The sequence below is a fragment of the Bos taurus genome, chromosome 8 (genome assembly GCF_002263795.3).
Source record: "Bos taurus isolate L1 Dominette 01449 registration number 42190680 breed Hereford chromosome 8, ARS-UCD2.0, whole genome shotgun sequence".
Classification (NCBI taxonomy): Eukaryota; Metazoa; Chordata; class Mammalia; order Artiodactyla; family Bovidae; genus Bos; species Bos taurus.
Window position 1 is genome coordinate 76,832,917 of NC_037335.1, and position 17,587 is coordinate 76,850,503.

General features: G+C 45.3%; 1 protein-coding gene across 6 annotated transcripts; it reads left to right on the top strand.

Annotated features, from left to right (window-relative positions):
- Positions 1-1,343: 1,343 nt before the first annotated feature.
- Positions 1,344-17,409, top strand: IDNK (IDNK gluconokinase). 6 transcript variants are annotated; one of them, XM_005210360.5, is made up of 6 exons: positions 1,344-1,419; positions 2,158-2,221; positions 4,053-4,324; positions 4,462-4,544; positions 13,786-13,829; positions 16,713-17,409. In XM_005210360.5, the coding sequence occupies exons 3-6, from the start codon at positions 4,240-4,242 to the stop codon at positions 17,056-17,058; spliced, it is 558 nt and encodes a 185-aa protein (XP_005210417.1). In that variant the 5' UTR covers positions 1,344-1,419; positions 2,158-2,221; positions 4,053-4,239; the 3' UTR covers positions 17,059-17,409. The 6 variants fall into 6 exon arrangements, with proteins under 6 accessions (XP_005210417.1, XP_002689852.1, XP_005210420.1 ...); XM_002689806.6 differs by lacking the exon at positions 2,158-2,221 and having other exon boundaries at positions 4,053-4,083; positions 4,458-4,544; XM_005210363.5 differs by lacking the exon at positions 2,158-2,221 and having other exon boundaries at positions 4,053-4,083.
- The last annotated feature ends 178 nt before the right edge of the window (positions 17,410-17,587 follow it).

Genomic DNA, 17,587 nt, shown 5'->3' on the forward strand with positions numbered 1-17,587 from the left:
TTATTTTTCTGGGCTCCAAAATCACTGCAGATGGTGACTGCAGCCATGAAATTAAAAGACGCTTACTCCTTGGAAGGAAAGTTATGACCAACCTAGACAGCATATTCAAAAGCAAAGACGTTACTTTGCCAACAAAAGTTCGTCTAGTCAAGGCTATGGTTTTCCAGTGGTCATGTATGGATGTAAGAGTTGGACTGTGAAGAAGGCTGAACGCCAAAGAATTGATGCTTTTGAACTGTGGTGTTGGAGAAGACTCTTGAGAGTTCCTTGGACTGCAAGGAAATCCAACCAGTCCATTCTGAAGGAGATCAGCCCTAGGATTTCTTGGAAGGAATGATGCTAAAGCTGAAACTCCAGTACTTTGGCCACTTCATGCAAAGAGTTGACTCATTGGAAAAGACTGATGCTGGGAGGGATTGGGGGCAGGAGGAGAAGGGGGGGGCAGGAGGAGAAGGGGACGACAGAGGATGAGATGGCTGGATGGCCTCACTGACTCGATGGACATGAGTCTGAGTGAACTCTGGGAGTTGGTGATGGACAGGGAGGCCTGGCGTGCTTCGATACATGGTGTCGCAAAGAGTCGGACAAGACTGAGCGACTGATCTGATCTGATCTGATAATAACATGTGCTGCTATGGCCCACTCTATATTTGACATCAAAAGAAATCTGCCTTGTATTGTTGTGACAAAATGCCAGGTTACAAAACACTGTGTACAGCACGATCCTAATTTCCAACAATATTCCTACCCGTTTATCTATACAGGACGGGGGAACTGATGCTTGCTGCCGCGTGGTGTGGTAAAGTGTTATTTATTTTCTGTTTATTACTTTTACATTAAAAACTAAACTAAAGCTCTTTCTAAAGCTCATTGGTTGAGGAGAAGCAAAAGGGTCAGGCCTGTAAGGGCGATGGAGAGAGGCTAGGCGAAGAGGACAGCAGATGGAGGGACGCGGGGCCCGCTTCCCTGCCTGCGGCGGGCTCCACTTACGGCACAGAGGAGAGGGGCGCAGGGGGAGGAGCAGGGAAGGGATGGAGGTGGGAGAAGGGAAAGCGGTGGGGCGCCGTGTGCGCGGGTCTCCGCGGCGAAGCGGCGGGCGGAGCGCCTGGGGGCGGGGTCTGGTCCAGGGCGTGACTCGCCAGGGAAGGGGCGCGGGGTGGGGCAGGTATCGACGCCGGTGGGGCGGCGCGGAAGTGGGGCGGCGCGGAAGTGGGGCCACGCGCATTGGGGCGGGGTCCCGACGGGGGCCCCTCGGTGTCCGGTGTGCGGGCGGGGCGGGGCGGGGTCGCGGGCGGCTCCGCCCTCTGCGGCTGGGAAGGCGGGGCGGACGGGCTCCGGAAGGCGGAGGAAAGGAACCGGATTTGGGGCGATGGAGGCGCCCAACGCGGTGCTGGTGATGGGCGTGAGCGGCTCGGGGAAGTAGGTGCTGGGGGCCAGGCTCGGGAGGCGCATTGGGGAGGCGGCGGAGGCCAGACCTGCCGCCGTTTGGGGCCCGTGGCGACTGGAGTTCCCTGGGGAGCCCCCTTCCTTTCCCTTTGCCGATGAGGAAACTGAGGCCCAGAGCACCTTGCTCCCTCCCTCTCCGCACTTGCCAACCTGCTCGCTCCGGGAGCTCCTGGCCCGGGGCCACTTCCCAGACTCGGGCTCTGCATCTCTGAATTTAGGCAGCGGCGCCTGCTGGGGTAACGGGTTCTGCTTGGCCCCTGGAGCGGCCCGGGCAGGTTGTTGGGGGCCTCAAGTGAGAACAGCGTGCAGGAGAGCAAGGGACCACAGAGCACAGGCAAACCTCCTCCCAAGCGCCTAGAGACATTTGTCAGGCTGGACAGCACTAGCTTCCTCCTTCCTGGCCTTGGACTTTTCTGATCAGAGTTTAGAAAGTGAATTTAACTTTCTAACCTACTGTGTTCCCCGCTTCAACTAGAAATATGGAGTATTAAATATGAAGAATGCTCCAGGTTTGTGAGGAGGGAAGAGCATTCCATACCACAGAGCCCCTGGCCAGCCCAGTCTGGCCAACTTGAGGGGCCGAGGAAGCCTTTCCTGCTTAGTCCAAAGTCTAGCAGTGCCCTTTATCAGAAAAGACAGGCGGCATTCCACCAGAGGCAGCAAAAGACAACTGAAGTTTCACAGCCTCCAAAGGCTTTTCACCCTTTCTAGAATGTTCTGAAGCTGGAACTGCCCACGCGGTCCAGTGTATTTCCAAGACTCCTTCTTGCTCCAGGTAGGTAGGTTTAGCTTTACAAAAATTACTGTGGCATTTGGGTGCCAAACTGGTTTGTAATGCTCCGCTCTGACCAGTCTCCTGTGAGGGGAGCACTGTGCTTTATTTCTACTGAGGGTCCTTGGTCCATCTTCAAACATGGACCAGGGACCTTCACCATGTCCCCTGGTTAAGAAGTTTGGTTAGAGTGGTAGAGAATGGTTCTTCAGTTTCCTTCTATCTCCTTTCTGCCCATCTACACCCTAGTATAGTTAGCTCTTGTTTTAAATTATGACTGGTGGCTGACATGTTCATTCCTGGCTAATCTAACTTGGTCTTAAGTGTGATTTCTGGTGTACATAGCACTGGTTTCTCCAGCCCTGGAGTTTGGCTGGGACAGTTTAATCACCAGCAGGCTGCAACCTGTCAGCCTATGCAGCCTCCATTGGCGTGAACATAATGGGAGACGTTCTGGTTCTCTCAGTCCTTAGGTCACTTTAGGGAGGACATCTCAGTGTGTCTTTTTAACAGCTTCCTGATACTTTCTTAACAAAAGAGAGAACCCTTGGTAATTGACAGTATAGAATTTCTTCGTAATGTTTTGTTTTCATTGTGTGCAGCTTTTCAGTTACCTCCTACTTAAGGCAAGTGAGGATGGCTTCCTATATAAGGGACGGAATGAATTTCCTTCTTTAACACATTTGTTTAATTTTAAAGAGTGAAGCAATTGAATAAAAATAACAGAGAATTGTAAAAGTGGCATGTACAACTTAGGTGAGAAGGCATGATGAACTAGGAGGAGGGTACAATAAAAAAATCCTGAAGGTTGTATGTCAGTGATTGGCATTTGGGTAATACTTCAGGAGTTGAGAGCAAGAGGGGGCTTCCTTTCTAACTCATCACTTGCCAGCCTCCATCCCTACCCCCATTGCACTAGCCGTAAACCTCAAGATGGCTGAAACCAGTCTCAGTGGGCTGAGCATTATGTCCTGGGAGCTAGTAGATGCTCATTAAATATTGGCTGAGTGAAATGAGAAAGTGAATGGATAAATGTAGCTCAGTTCCCTTGTTTTGCAGGTGAGAAAACTGAGGTTAGAGGACAAGGAGGGCATAGTCATTTAGTGGCAGAATGGAGACTGTGGCCAGATCTCAAGCTCTGGGACCCAGGCCCTCTTCACTGACCTGTAGTTGTTAGGGTCTGAACAGAGAGCATTCAACTCCCATACTTAGTAATGAATGCTGGTAATTCTCCGAGTCCTTTATTTGAAGCGTGTGTCCCTTTTAAGTCCCAATATATTAATGCTTTTATGAGCTCCGTGAACCTTGTATGGGTGCTTAGAGGTTAAATTTCCTGTCTGACCCCTCCTCCAGTATCCTCAGTAGAATTTATCACTTTATTCAGTTGTTGTCCATGTAGTGACTGGACATGACAGTCACTAAGTCATGTCCAACTCCTTGCGACCTTCACTACTTCCTAATTTGCTCAGATTCATGTCCATTCAGTCCTTGATGCTATCCAACCATCTCATCCTGTTCTTTTTCAAAAAATAATTATCTACAAAACAGGGACCAAAAACTTAAGGGACAAAAAAAAAAACTTCAGGAGTTTAATGAGATCTTAGGTATTGCTTTTGGGGGAAAATTTAGTGAAAACTGGATAGTTATTTAAATTCCTGGAGAAAACTAAAGCCATGCTGTAGACTCCAGGGTGAGGAGCACGTATTTCAGTTTCAATATTGTAAGTTGTTGGTGTTTAATACTGGTGGGGCAGCCATGTGCTTCCCACAGCTCCTTGGATGGAAGAGGCAGATGGGGGAAGGGTAGTCACATGGCATCTGTGTCCTCTCCACAGATCCACCGTGGGCGCCCTGCTGGCATCTGAGGTAACCTGTGCTAACACCTCCCAGCTGCAAGTCTCATCTTGTCTCATTGCTTCTGGCCTGCGTGGTTTGTAAAGTCACCTCAGATACCTCCACAAAGCTTGTGAAACCACCTGGAGCAATTTTGTCTCTTTCCTTGGTCATGGAAAATAATGATGAATGAAAAAAACAGCTGCAGCAACCCAGTGGGCAGGATTAGTGAAGCATCCTTACAGACCTCCCTGCTCCTGCACCAGGAGGGATGGTCTGTGTGGCTGCTGGTGGGAAAGAGGGTGGCCAGGTTGTTTCTACACCTGCTGTTAGTATTAGGAACCCACAGTGCCCATCACATGGGCCGCATGACCTGCTGTGTACCCTCTTTCACTTTGTTCTTAAAGCTAGGATGGAAATTCTACGATGCAGATGACTACCACCCAGAGGAAAATCGCATGAAGATGCAAAAAGGGATACCGCTGAATGACGAGGTAAGGTGCACTGTCTGTTTTTATTTCCAACACATGTCCCAGCCGAGGGATGCAGGTGAAGATGCCTGCACACTTGGGGCAGTAGAGTTCCTGAGTCACGCACTCAAGACAGTGCTCCAAAAGCCAGGTGCACAGCAGGCCTGCCATGTATGTGAGCTGTGGCCCTGAACTCCTGTCTAAACTCTACACTGGCATCAGGATTGATGCCACAATCAGCCCCAGCTCGGCAGGATCTGCCAGAACACTTTGTTGAGGGATTTGAATCTGCAGAGTGTAATTCCTCTGTGGCTTATACATGTGCAAGTTCACCTTTTCTTCTCAGGACCTACCAGCCTACCCTCTCCAGGCCCTGGTGCCCACCCCAAAGCTAAAGTGATCTTTGCAAACTCAAATGGCCTTCTGGAGGTTTCCCATTATCTCAGCGTCAAGACCAGACACATAAACTCCTACACGTACATGGTCAGGCCAAATTGGCAGTGCCCCACCCCCGTGTCTTTGGGTGCACCCCACCCTCCCACATACCACCCCCACTCTTCTACCCCCGTCTCTACTGGAGCTGTCCTGGCCCTTTTCAGTGGCTCTGCTGCCATGCTCCTCCCCCAGGGCCTCTGTGTCTGCTGTTCCCACTGTGAGGAACGCGCCTCCCCACTCCTCTCAGTTACCTGCTCATGCATCTCGTCTCAGCAGCTGTGCCCCTTCTTCAGGGAACCTCGCCCTGACTTCTAGATAAAACCTCCTCTAATGGACTCTCATGGCAGCATATCCCTTATCATCCATGTCCCAGTTGTAACATGGCATGTGATGGTGTGAGAATTTGATTAATATTTGTCCCTGTAACTAGATTTTACCTCCAAAAGGACAGGCACTGTGGCCATTTCTGTTAACCATTATATATCCCCAGAGCCTGACACACAGTGTGTATCAGAAACTACTTGTGGCAAATTTGTGAATGAAAGAGTAAGTGAAAGAATGGACGGCCTGACATCTCATTCCTTTATGCACCGTTGTGAGGGCCTTTTCTAGAGGGTCTTTCTCAAACCAGAGTCACAAACCGTGGATTCATAGAACTAGCTGTCACCCAGGAGAGACTGAGCGCAGGGCCTAGGGTGGGTCCACAGAGCAGCTGGCAGCAGGGGCCCCAGGCAGGTCCACATGCCAAGGGTGTCCAAAGGACCGGTATTGAGATGAAACTGGCCAAAGAGCAACACTGGTGTTTGTACTATGAACTCGGCTCCCCCAGGTTGTGCTCCACTTTCTTCTCTCTGTCCTGCCTTGAAGGACTGAAGTCACTAACCCCTATTAGGTCTAATTCTAGAGCACTCTGAGGGTTTCTGTTTGTTTCAGGAAGTGCTCCCCAAGTTTAAACATTGAACCATCAAAATTTAAGTTCACAGCATTTGACTTTAGAAGGTGGGAGGAGAGCAGCCAGAAGGAGATACAGAGTAACAACTTAAACATAACAGTGATACTGTACTAGAGATAATAAACATAACGTAGATAACCTGGCCCCACCACTGAGCTTGTGTGACTTTTGGCAAATGGCTTGGTCTCTCTTTGCCTCATTTTCCTCCTGTGAAGTAGGAATGGTGACAAGATCTATTTTATTGGGTCCTTGAGAGGATTAGATAAAATGAAAAGTGTGCACAGAGACATACCTGACGCATTCAGTGAATATCACTTCTTACTGTTGTTGTTAATACCGTATCTATATATGCATACATGTAATACATCATTTCTGTGGAGTGTGTAAAGTGTGACCGTGCTAGGGTTATTTTCTTTTTCCCCTTGCTGAGTACAAAATTAAAGAACAAAGTAAAGCAACCCCAAATGGACAGATTTTTATAATGGCATTTAAGCATCGTTCCTCTTACTCACAAGTGAGCCTTGTTAAGTGAGCAGTATTGATGGGACTAGGGGCTGAGGAGAACTGAGAAGAGGAATTTATTGTACAGAAGAAAAGGTTATCAATTACTGGAAGAAACATAACGAGTTACTAAATATATTCAGAGGAAGCTATACAAGTTTTCCTGACATTGGATGAAGCAGAGAGGAATGCAGTAAAACAGCAAATGGCTACCATTTTTGATGAGAGCCCAGTGAGTGGGTGTGGGTGAGCGAAGGTGTGGGTCACAGCTGAGCTGGCACCACCACCTCCTCATTGCCCTGGCAACCAGCCCGCAGGCCCCCGTCCCCCAGAGGATACTGTGCTGAGCATCAGGTAGACTGTTAGAGGCAGAGGTAATGGTATGCCTTGGGGGAGATTCTCAGGATGGTTTGGGGAGGTCCATGAGGTCACCGAGAGTCAGACACAACTGAGTAACACATACACACACATTGTACTCAGAAGGCTAAGATTTGAAGACAAAGAACCTGAGCTGAATACACCAAGGGCACCTTAAGGCTATTTCAGTTAAGTGTAAACTCCAGTTCTGGGATTGCACTGCCATACTTCAAGTGTTCAAAAGCCACATGTGGCTGGTGGCTGCTAATCCAGACGGCGCAGGTAGAGAACATTTCTATCAGGGCAGGAAGCTCTGCTGGACAGCGCTGGTGGAGAAAGACATGCCACCCAGGCAGGGATGCACGGTTGACATGATGAGATGATGATTTCCAAGCTGTCCGTCAGTGAGTCTCCCCGATGTGCCAGGTCCATGCTGTTCTGGCAGCCCATGGGGTGACACTTGAGCAGACTTCAACCTCAGAGTCTATTTAAAAGAGAGGTTTTGGACAGTTTTGTTGCTGATTACAAATATAATACTTACCCTGTATAAAACATTTGACCGATGACTACAAATTCTTTCACAGAATATATCACCCTTGGTTGCATCTTCCAAAAATACCTACTAATTGAATTTTATGTATATACCCATCTTTTGGGGGTATATATTTTGTTTATATGCATTTTTGCCCTCTGTGGGCTTAGGTTCACTTTTGCACCAGATTAAACCGGTCCCTCACCTCCACTGCTCCCCTCCCACTTACCTTGCCCTCTGTCCACCTCCCCCAGCAATGCTGGGCACACTCCTCTTCCATCTGTTCCTCTGAGCGCCTGCCCTTTAATTGTCATCCCCTTCCAGAAGACACTTTCTCTTTCTAGATAGGCCAAGGAAGCGTTCTCTGTCTTCATGATGCTCTGATTTAGCCCTCAGTGCTTAAGCCCTGGGCTGGGGGCTCAGGGTCCACTGCACCCCTATCCCTGCATGTAGGGACTGTCGGGAGTGAAGAGACCTAGAATAGCAATCCAGTAAGCTTGGATGCTCATCTGGATTATGTTGTTTCCTCCTCTCTTTCCTCTAAGACTTTCTGTGTTTGACTTCACTAATTATGATATTGTCTGTAGTATTTACACACAGAATGCAGTGAATTTGCTCTAGTATCTCTGTTTGGCCTCGGTTTCTGCCTCTGTGAAGAGGAAATCTCAGTCATCCCCTTTCTTCACAAACATTATGAATACAAAATTTGGATCTCATGTGTCCAAGTTCTCCCTAAGACCTGACAGTAAAGGCCAAACTCCTTAGCAGCTCACTCAGAGTCTTGACTATCTAGTCCTGACAGTTTCTCCTTACCCTCGTCACAAAGCAACTCCCACACCTGGTCGGCAGTGCTAAGCTCCTGCCTCATCCATTTACTGTAGAGTCTTGGCAAAGCATCTTTAATATTTAATACTCCCAGTCTTACCCTGCCCTCTGCTTGGCAGGCCCTGCTTCCATTAAAATCCTCTTTATCCTTGAAGATTTAGTCTTCCTAGGGCCTGATCAAAATTGATCTCTCCCTCTACTCTCCACTTAGAGCCCTTCTTAGTATATCCCTTGGAGCCCTCATCTCTGCCTTACGTGTAGTTTAACTGATAGATACCCATCATCAGGCTGTGACCCCCTTGAGGACAGGAACTACACCATTCATATTATATTCCCAGTGCTCTGTATGGCGCTTTGCACATATTAAATATTCATTATTTGTGGAATTAGAATCTACTGCACACCAAATTCATTTATTAAAGGTCTTTTCCAGATTCAAAGTTGGAAACTGATGCCATTTATTGCAGCTATAAAATCAGCCCAAAAAAATAATGTTTAAAATGACTCCTTTTCCTCTTTAAATCCCAAAGCAGATCAGTGAATTACATGATTCCCCCATTTTGCAGATGAACAAAGGGAGGCACAGAGAAGTAACTTGAGCAAAAGCACAGAGTCAAGGGGATCTAACCTCTAAGACCCTACTTTTTCTACTGTGTTAAAGGCCCTGATACTCCACACACACCTAGTCTATGAGAAATGAATCAGGGTTGTTTAAATGGAGATGGAAAGGGTGAAAGCGAGGGTGATATAGAGCAGGAGCGAGGCGTGGCCCTCAGACAGCACATCCCTTGGAGGAATCTAGGCCTGGATGGGTACATGAGGCAGGTGACGCCTGGCTTCACACAGACCAGGGGTGAGAATGCTGCTGTTCCACCCGGGAATTCACGTAGCACCTGGAGCGACTCTGGAAGAACTCTCTCCTTGTGGCCCCCTGTGGGCCTCTAGGGAAGGAACCCAACTGTGTAATAACTGTGACTCAATACTTGGAAACTAATGTAAAATAAAGTTGAAAGTACTTCATTGCTATCTCCAGCCTTCTCATTGATTTTGTGGCTGGTGGACCCAGACCTTACTGGTGCTGTGAATAAACTGGTCCAACATGCATTCTGATTGGGCAGGTGTCTGAAGGCATCTATTTCTGTTTTATATTTCCGTTTATTAGTTTTCACGGTTGAGCTTCTGAGGAATTTATTGTGACTAAGTGAAGCTACATGCACAATTCTCAGCTAAGGCACGTATTTAGACAAAGCAGGGATTCAAAGTTCTGTTTACCTGTACAAAGGGTAGGAAGTTTATTACCCAAATATGTTTTTTTTTTTTTTTAATTCACTTGTTTCATCCTTATTGTGAAATATTTCAGGCATGCAGAAAGTATAATGACTAATAAAGTCGATATCCAGCTTAATGCAATAACATATGTTTCCTAAGCCATAAAATAATACAGAGATTGATCTCTGTACAGAGATTTGGTGCTGATGAGCTGGAGGAAGTGTGCAATCTAGTTAAAATAACAAAACACAAGGTTGCTCCTCTGCTAGTGGGAAGAAAGGTAAGATAGCTAAAGTACTAGGAATTAAACAAATTATCCCCCTTCCTTGGTGCATCCAAAGCCACTATGAACATTTTACTCGTGCAGAAGTACAGCTCATTTTTTGTTGTGTTTTCATCTGTGAATCAGTCCTAGTGCATCATTATAATTGCTTCTTGAACTCTTTAAGTAGGTATGGGAATACTGAATATGTGAATTAGCATTTGACCATCTGAACCTTCCAACTTGGAGAAGGGCATGGCAAACCCCTCCAGTATTCCTGCCTGGAGAACTCCATGGACAGAGGAGCCTGGCAAGCTATACAGTCCATGGGCTCGCAAACAGTCGGACACGACTGAGCGACCTTCCTACTACCTCTTCCAAACCAAGCATTCCTGCTGAATGGAGATCAGCACTAGTCTAAGGATTTTGTTTCACCTAGAGACATGCACAGTGACAGGGATGCATTGTGGAAACGGCTGCCCGACTACCCAGATGGGACCAGGGTAGTCAGGCTCTGTCTTGCTGGCTCAACCCCTGATACTGTCAACACATTGAACACAGGTTCATGTCTCGTATGAGAACCCCACTAGTCAGGGTCACAAGATTTCTACATAAATGCCAGTTGATTAACTTAACAAGAAGAAATTTAACTGCCACGTGGCCCATAACACATCAATCTGATTTCAGAAGCCAAAATGCAGTCAGGTATCTCAGTGAACATGCAATCAAAAGAGTAAGAGAGTTAAAGCTTAGGTTTCTAATGGTGTGAGACCACCCACCCCATCAGAGAGACGTTTGCTAATGAGAACATGATATTTGAAGTCGTAAGGCCAGAACGCCATGGCCTCTGGACAGTACTCTGCTGTCTAATCCTATAGTGTTCCTGCTGGACATTCACGCCCAAGCCTCACGTGCTTCCTCTATGTGTGTGAAAATACATAGTTGGATCATAGTGATGCACTGCTAGCCTGAGGGTCATTGTTTACTTCTTCAGATGAGTTTAAACATCTCTGTCCCTTTCTATTAAGTGTTGATCTTTAAAGCCTTAAAGAAAAAGCTTCTTTCCTTCTTTTCCAAGTGCTTAGAAAGATACCTCACTGTGGCCCCCATATGCTGTAAGAAGACTCCTTAACTTTATAGAAGTTGACATCATTTCTTAAACTTGAAGCCGGACACCTCTATTTACATGTGAAACCCACTGAAGTTAGTCCCATTAATGATTAGTATACCACTTTACCAAGTAAGTTGCCTGTGCAGCCCTTCCTGCGGGTTTGAAAGGCACCATATCTTTGTAGGTCTGGGTCCTAGGTAGGAAACTGCTCATGCTGACATGTGAGTCTTTAAGGCCCAGTCACCCTGCTCTGCTGCAGCCTTCTGTTGGTGAAGCTGTTTTGGAAGATATAGCCAGGAGGTTTAAAAAAAATTTTTTTAAGGTCTTTGGATAAATGATAGTGTTTTCTTTTTTATCCCTGTTAGTTCATGAATGTAGTAGAAAAGCTTAGCTGTTCACAGTGAGGATACAGAAGAGAAAGGAATTTAGAAAGTTGGGTGCAAATGGAATCTTCGAAGTTAAACTCAGGGTGATCGTGTGTAGAGTATTGAAAGAAAGGACCCAGGATCGTGTCTGGGTCTCCCTAAGCACACAACAGATCCTTGCAAATGGACGAAGGAAAGGGAAATCCAAATCTGGGCTTGAGTTGGCAGCTTTCCCATGGGCAATTTTCCGTCATAAAATACTGCACGGCTCAGTAAGTCCAGCTAGTTTTCCCCACTACCTACGGGGGAGCCTGGTGGGCTGCCGTCTGTGGGGTCGCACAGAGTCAGACACGACTGAAGTGACTTAGCAGCAGCAGCAGCATAAGCCTTGACAGTCTTCTTCCCTGACCCCCATCATAAGTCTAGAAAATACTGTGTTACGGTGGCAATTTCAAGTTCCATAAGTACAGCTGCTACAACTTTTTTTCTCCTCACAGACTTCTCTAGAACATTTAGTTTTTTAGTATGATGTCAGAAAATCTTGCCAAGAATAAGTCTTAAACATATACACTTTTCCAGGAGCATGTAAGTCTCCCCATAGAGCACAAAATTCTTTATGGTCTGCAAGTTTATTAGAACTGGTAAGCCTCATCATCTTGTTACTTTGTTTAGAAATAACCACACTGGGTCCACTGAGTATTCAGACAAGTGCTAACATAAACAAGGCTTTCCTGAAATACATTTGAGCTATCGTGTGTACATTGTAGTAGCTGTTATAATTTGAGTAATAGTATCTGTGAATTATGTAGTTATTGTTATTTAAGATACCATTCATGTAAGTTTGGTAATAGTTGTCATTTGATCTCTGTCTTCGGCAGATATTATAGCTGTAACATTTGAACTTCTAAGTAGTCTTTGATTGAGTAATGTGTACACAGAAGTAAAGTCTTTAAAGAATTATGTGACTAATAAAACTTCCAGGACTCTTAACCCAATATTAGCACACAGTGCTTTTAAAAAATATTATTTAATATGAAAAGATACATATAATGAAAAAATGTTAACTGTGTATGTGTGTGTAGCATGTGTGCATGGAGTATGTGTGTGCACAAAATCCTTCTCTGCTTCCTGACAAGGGTGGATCCTAGTAACTAGAAGGTCTTTAGTTTGCTGAGCACAGAGCGATGGCCTTGGTGGAATGAAACTTTTTCTCTGTATCTCCACTGGGTGGTTGAAGGAGAGGGCAGCAGCAGGAGAGAAAGAGTATATACTAGCTCACTGGTCTCTTCTTATAAGGGCACTAATCCCATCATGAGGACCTCATTCTCATGACCTCATCTAAACCTGATTACCTCCAAATATTCTTACATGGGGGATATGAATTTTAGGGAAATAAAAACATTCAGTCCATAAAAATAATATATTGTATACAAGCTGTTTCAAAGAAGAGAAAAAAGAAGGAAAGCTGCCCTACTTATTTTTAGGAGGCAGGGATAACCTTGATACCAAAATTTAATATGGACTACACAAGAAAACAAATGCAAGTCAATCTCAATTATACAAATACAAAAATCTAGATAAAATGGTAGTCAAATGTTAAGAGCAAGGACTTTTAAAGATGCATCATGGGGACTTGCCTGGTGGCCCAGTGGATAAGACTCGATGCTCCCAATGCAGGGCTGGGTTCAGTTCTTGTTTGGAGAACCAAGAGCCCACATACCACAACCAAGCCTGCACACCACAAGTTGAGAGCCTGCATGCCACAATGAAGACCCAAAGCAGCCGAAAAAAAAGTCTTAAATAATAAAGACATCATCTTTCTTGAATATGCATCAAAATGATAAAGGATGGGCGTTGGGACATATAGAAGACCAGATTGTGAGCTGAAAAATCATTAAAGCTGGGTTATGAGTACAGAGAAGTTTGTTTTGTACCATTTTGTCTCTTTTTGTATATGTTTTAAATTCACATAATAAAAAGTTGGGGGTTTTTTTTGTAATGCATTGTGGCCAATCAGTATTTACCCCAGGGGAACTTCTTTGTGTAACACTCTAGGGTGTCCTATGTAAACTTCTTCTGCCTTCTCTGGAAAAATACAAAATTATCACGATACTTTTATCCGAAAGCAGCTTTGTTTTTAGAGGATTTGAAGAATAGGACCAGGGGGCAGCTGACTTAAGAGTTTCTATGAATAACTCTCTGCATTTGAGATCAGAAGCACCTGAAGAATTATGCAAATACAATTAAAGATTTGTTAAGTGTATCAGAAAATGGCAACCCACTTTGGTATCCTTGCCTGGAGAATCCCCATGGACAGAGGAGCCTGGCAGTCGCAGAGTCAAACACGACTTAGCACACACACACCCAAACATATCAGAACCAAAGAGTGTATTTATAAAGTGTATTTATAATGGGGAGATTGAAATGGGGGGGGTTACATACTGGCATTTTAGGGTAATTTTTATCATTGTGGAAAGAACCTGACACCTGGACCAGGAACATGATTCTGTGCTGAACTGCCCAGTGACAATTCCTCAGCCTCCTCCTCAAAACCACTGAGATTTCTTTGGACCTTAACATTGATGAACATGATGAACATGTTTCTGTACAAATAAACAATATCTGGAAAAGCCACTTTGGTTTTTTTTAATTTCAGGACAGAATTCCATGGCTCTGCAAATTGCATGACGTTTTACGAAGGTAAGAGAACTTCAGACCCCAGATAAGCCAGTGAGTAAAGGAAACCACTCTTGAAATCATAACTGACTAATGATAAAGGATACCAGAAATGAAATGCACCTCCGTCTGGTGACTGACAATGACTTTTAATCAGCCACAGAGTGTTGGGTTCTAGAGTCAGCCTTCTAGACAACTTCATAATTACTAGCTGGGAATTTTACTCAGCAACTTGGCTTCCATAAACCTGTTTATTCTTCTGAAAAATAGGGACATAGTTCCTACTCACAACAGTCCTTACAGATTGTCGTGAGGAATTAGTGAATAAGTGTGGGTAGCACTTAGAATGGTACCTAATATATATGAAGTGAAGTGAAGTCACTCAGTCATGTCCGACTCTTTGCGACCCCATGGACTGTAGCCTACCACGCTCCTCGGTCCATGGGATTTTCCAGGCAAGAGTACTAGAGTGGGTTGCCATTTCCTTCTCCAGAGGATCTTCCCAACCCAGGGATAGAACCTGGGTCTCCCGCGTTGTAAGCAGATGCTTTACCATCTGAGCCACCAGGGAAGTCTACCTAATATATATAGTAAGTCCTAAATAAAATAATAATGTTGTTATAGCCATATCTTAGCCACCACTTGTATTGCCTCCTACTTCAAGTTCTGACAACCAGGAAGATCTGGGGTCATTTGCAAATCAACAGATAACTCGCTACCAGAACTGAAATCTCAAACTGTCCAGCTCTGTAGCATGCCTCTGAGCAAACGACCCTCTTCTCTCATCTGTGGGTCTGGCCTGTGGGAATCCTGGTTGGGACATGGAAGATAAAGGAGTGGCAGTGAATGAGTTCCAAATCTTGCTTTCTAAGATGAAGTCATGTTTTATAAATCTAAAACCATTTGAGCCATATGACATTATACTTATTAAAAATTCAGTTTACATTTTTTTTTTAAACACCACACAGACGTGGCTGGCAGTCCTGTCTTTGTATGGGTTTAGGGTTTTAAGGTTTTTGGGTTTTAGGATTTGAGAACTCCTACCCAACTGGGTCTGTAACATAAATAGACTCGTCAGATCAAAGATTCTGACCTGTGATGGAAGCCAAAGTGAAGAGTCTCAGGAGAGCGGAGATCAGACCTCCAGGCTCAGAACTAACAAGCTCTCACTCATGCCCTTGAGAAGAGCTGGGAGGCTCAAGTACATTGGTTTGTTGCTGATGACACACTCCATCCACTGGGTCTCCAGTCTACGATGGCCATAGATCAAGGCAGGCCCCTTCAGAATTCTTAGTTCTCAGTTCTGAACTGAAATCTCTACTAAGTACCCAAGCCAGCATTGACCCTTGACAACTTTATTTAGTTCCTTCCTGGCTCCAAGAAGACAACGGTATACATCAGCTTAGTGGTAGGGGGGCTCATCCTCATGTATGGTCTTGGACCACACTGGTTTTCCCTTCAGTACAGTTCAGTCACTCAGTTGTGTCTGACTCCTTGTGACCCCATGAACTGCAGGACGCCAGGCTTCCCTGTCCATCACCAATTCCCAGAGCCTACTCAAACTCCTGTCCATCACATTGGTGATGCCATCCAGCCATCTCATCCTCTGTCGTCCCCTTCTCCCACTGTCAATCTTCCCCAGCATCAGGGTCTTTTCCAGTGAGTCAGTTCTTCACATCAGGTGGCCAAAGTATTGGGAGTTTCAGCTTCAGCATCAGTCCTTTCGATGAATATTCAGGACTGATTTCCTTTAGGATGGACTGGTTGGATCTTGCAGTCCAGGTGACTCTCAAGAGTCTTCTCCAACACCACGGTTCAAAAGCATCGGATCTTCCACGCTCAGCTTTCTTAATAGTCCAACTCTCACATCCATACATGACTACTGGAAAAACCATAGCTTTGACTAGACAGACCTTTGTTGGTAAAGTAATGTCTCTGCATTATAATATGCTGTTTAGGTTTTCCCTTATTGGTGCCTTGTCAATCTACCTCTATTTCTGGCTCAGGTTTTTCTCTTAGTTTTCAGCATCTCTGAAAACTACTCACTTTCTGCTTACCTTGAAAACAGAGGGACTGGTGCTCTCTTTTTTCCTGCTTTCTCTGCTCTGCATGGGTAACTTCCCCAGATTGTTCCAGCATACTGAAGAGTAGGAATGGAGAAAATCTGAGGAGAGCCTGAGCCATGCTGTGTGGGGGACACAGATGCCTGCCAGCAGCCACCCATGTCCACAGGTGCTGGCTCAGTCACATCCTATAGCCAAGGGGCAGAGCTGATACTTACTCAGCACTTCCTGTGTGCTGGGCACCATGATAAACTTCCATACCACAGTTCTGTGGGCAGGTACTCTTGAGTAGCCACATTTAAGAGATGATGAACTGATGGTCCTAAAGTAAATCAGTCCTGAATATTCATTGGAAGGACTGATGCTGAAGTTGAAACTCCAGTACTTTGGCCACCTGATGCGAAGAGCTAACTCACTGGAAAAGACCCTGATGCTGGGAAAGACTGAAGGCAGGAGGAGAAGGGGACGACAGAGGATGAGATGGCTGGATGGCATCACTGACTCAATGGACATGAGTTTGAGTAAACTCCAGGAGTTGGTGATAGACAGGAAGGCCTGGCGTGCTGCAGTCCATAGGGTCACAAAGAGTTGGACACAACTGAGTGAGTGAACTGAACTGAACTGATGCTCAGAGAGGTAAACACATCACCCAAGAGGGCTCACTAGTGGAAGATCTTTACCTCAAAACCAAGACTGCCTGATACTTGGCCACCATTTGTAACACCTTCCACTGTCAGAGAAGTGGGACTAAAGTCCTCAGCCTAGGCTTGACACCAATTATTTTAAATGTCTTCACTCTTTGGGATCTCCCCAGGTTTTTTTTTTGTTTTTTTTTTTTTAACAGAGATGTAGCCTCTGGACAGCATGTAGTTCTAGCCTGTTCAGCTCTGAAGAAGGTATACAGAGACATCTTAATACAAGGAAAAGATGATGCACCTCTGAAGTGTGATGACTTGGGGAAGGAAGAAAAGCCAGTTGAGGTGAAGCTCCTTGTGGTCCATCTGACTGGGTCATTTGACATCATCTCTGGACGCTTACTCAGAAGAAAAGATCATTTTATGCCCCCTGAGTTACTGCAGTCCCAATCCGATACTCTGGAGACCCCATCAGCTCCAGAAAGCTTTATCCAAATCAATGTGGACAAAAATCTTTCAGAGATAATTGCTACAATTATGGAAACTCTAAAATGAAATGAGAATCATTTGTATCAATGGTCCAGACCCATCAGGTGTAACTCTTGTCTCCCATCCCAAACCATGTTCTCTCCAGATTCTTCTTAAGGTGAATAAACCACAGTGTGTTGAGATATTGTTCAGGTGGATTTTGGGTAATCTGGGAGACTTATCATCATGCTGTAGCACATTCAGAGAAATGGAGTGGAAACTTTGAAAGTGAAGCTTCACTGAAGTTTAAATTCATGTAACCCAATCAAATGATCAGAGGAAATTCTATAATCAAAGCTGTAAACCCTGACCTTATTTAGAACATTCTTGATCATGCTTTTACTTGGACAAATAAATGAAACTTGGCTATCCTTGGCACCCTCTGGAGACTGGTCTCAGGAGTAGAGAAGCATACAGAATTGACCACTCACCACACACCTGTGGTTCCGTTACACCACACACCTCTTCATCCTCTCTTTGGGCCATTTCAAAGTAAATAAAAAGCACATACAGTTCATGGATTAAAAAAAAAATTGCAAAGGTGGAATTTGAGTGA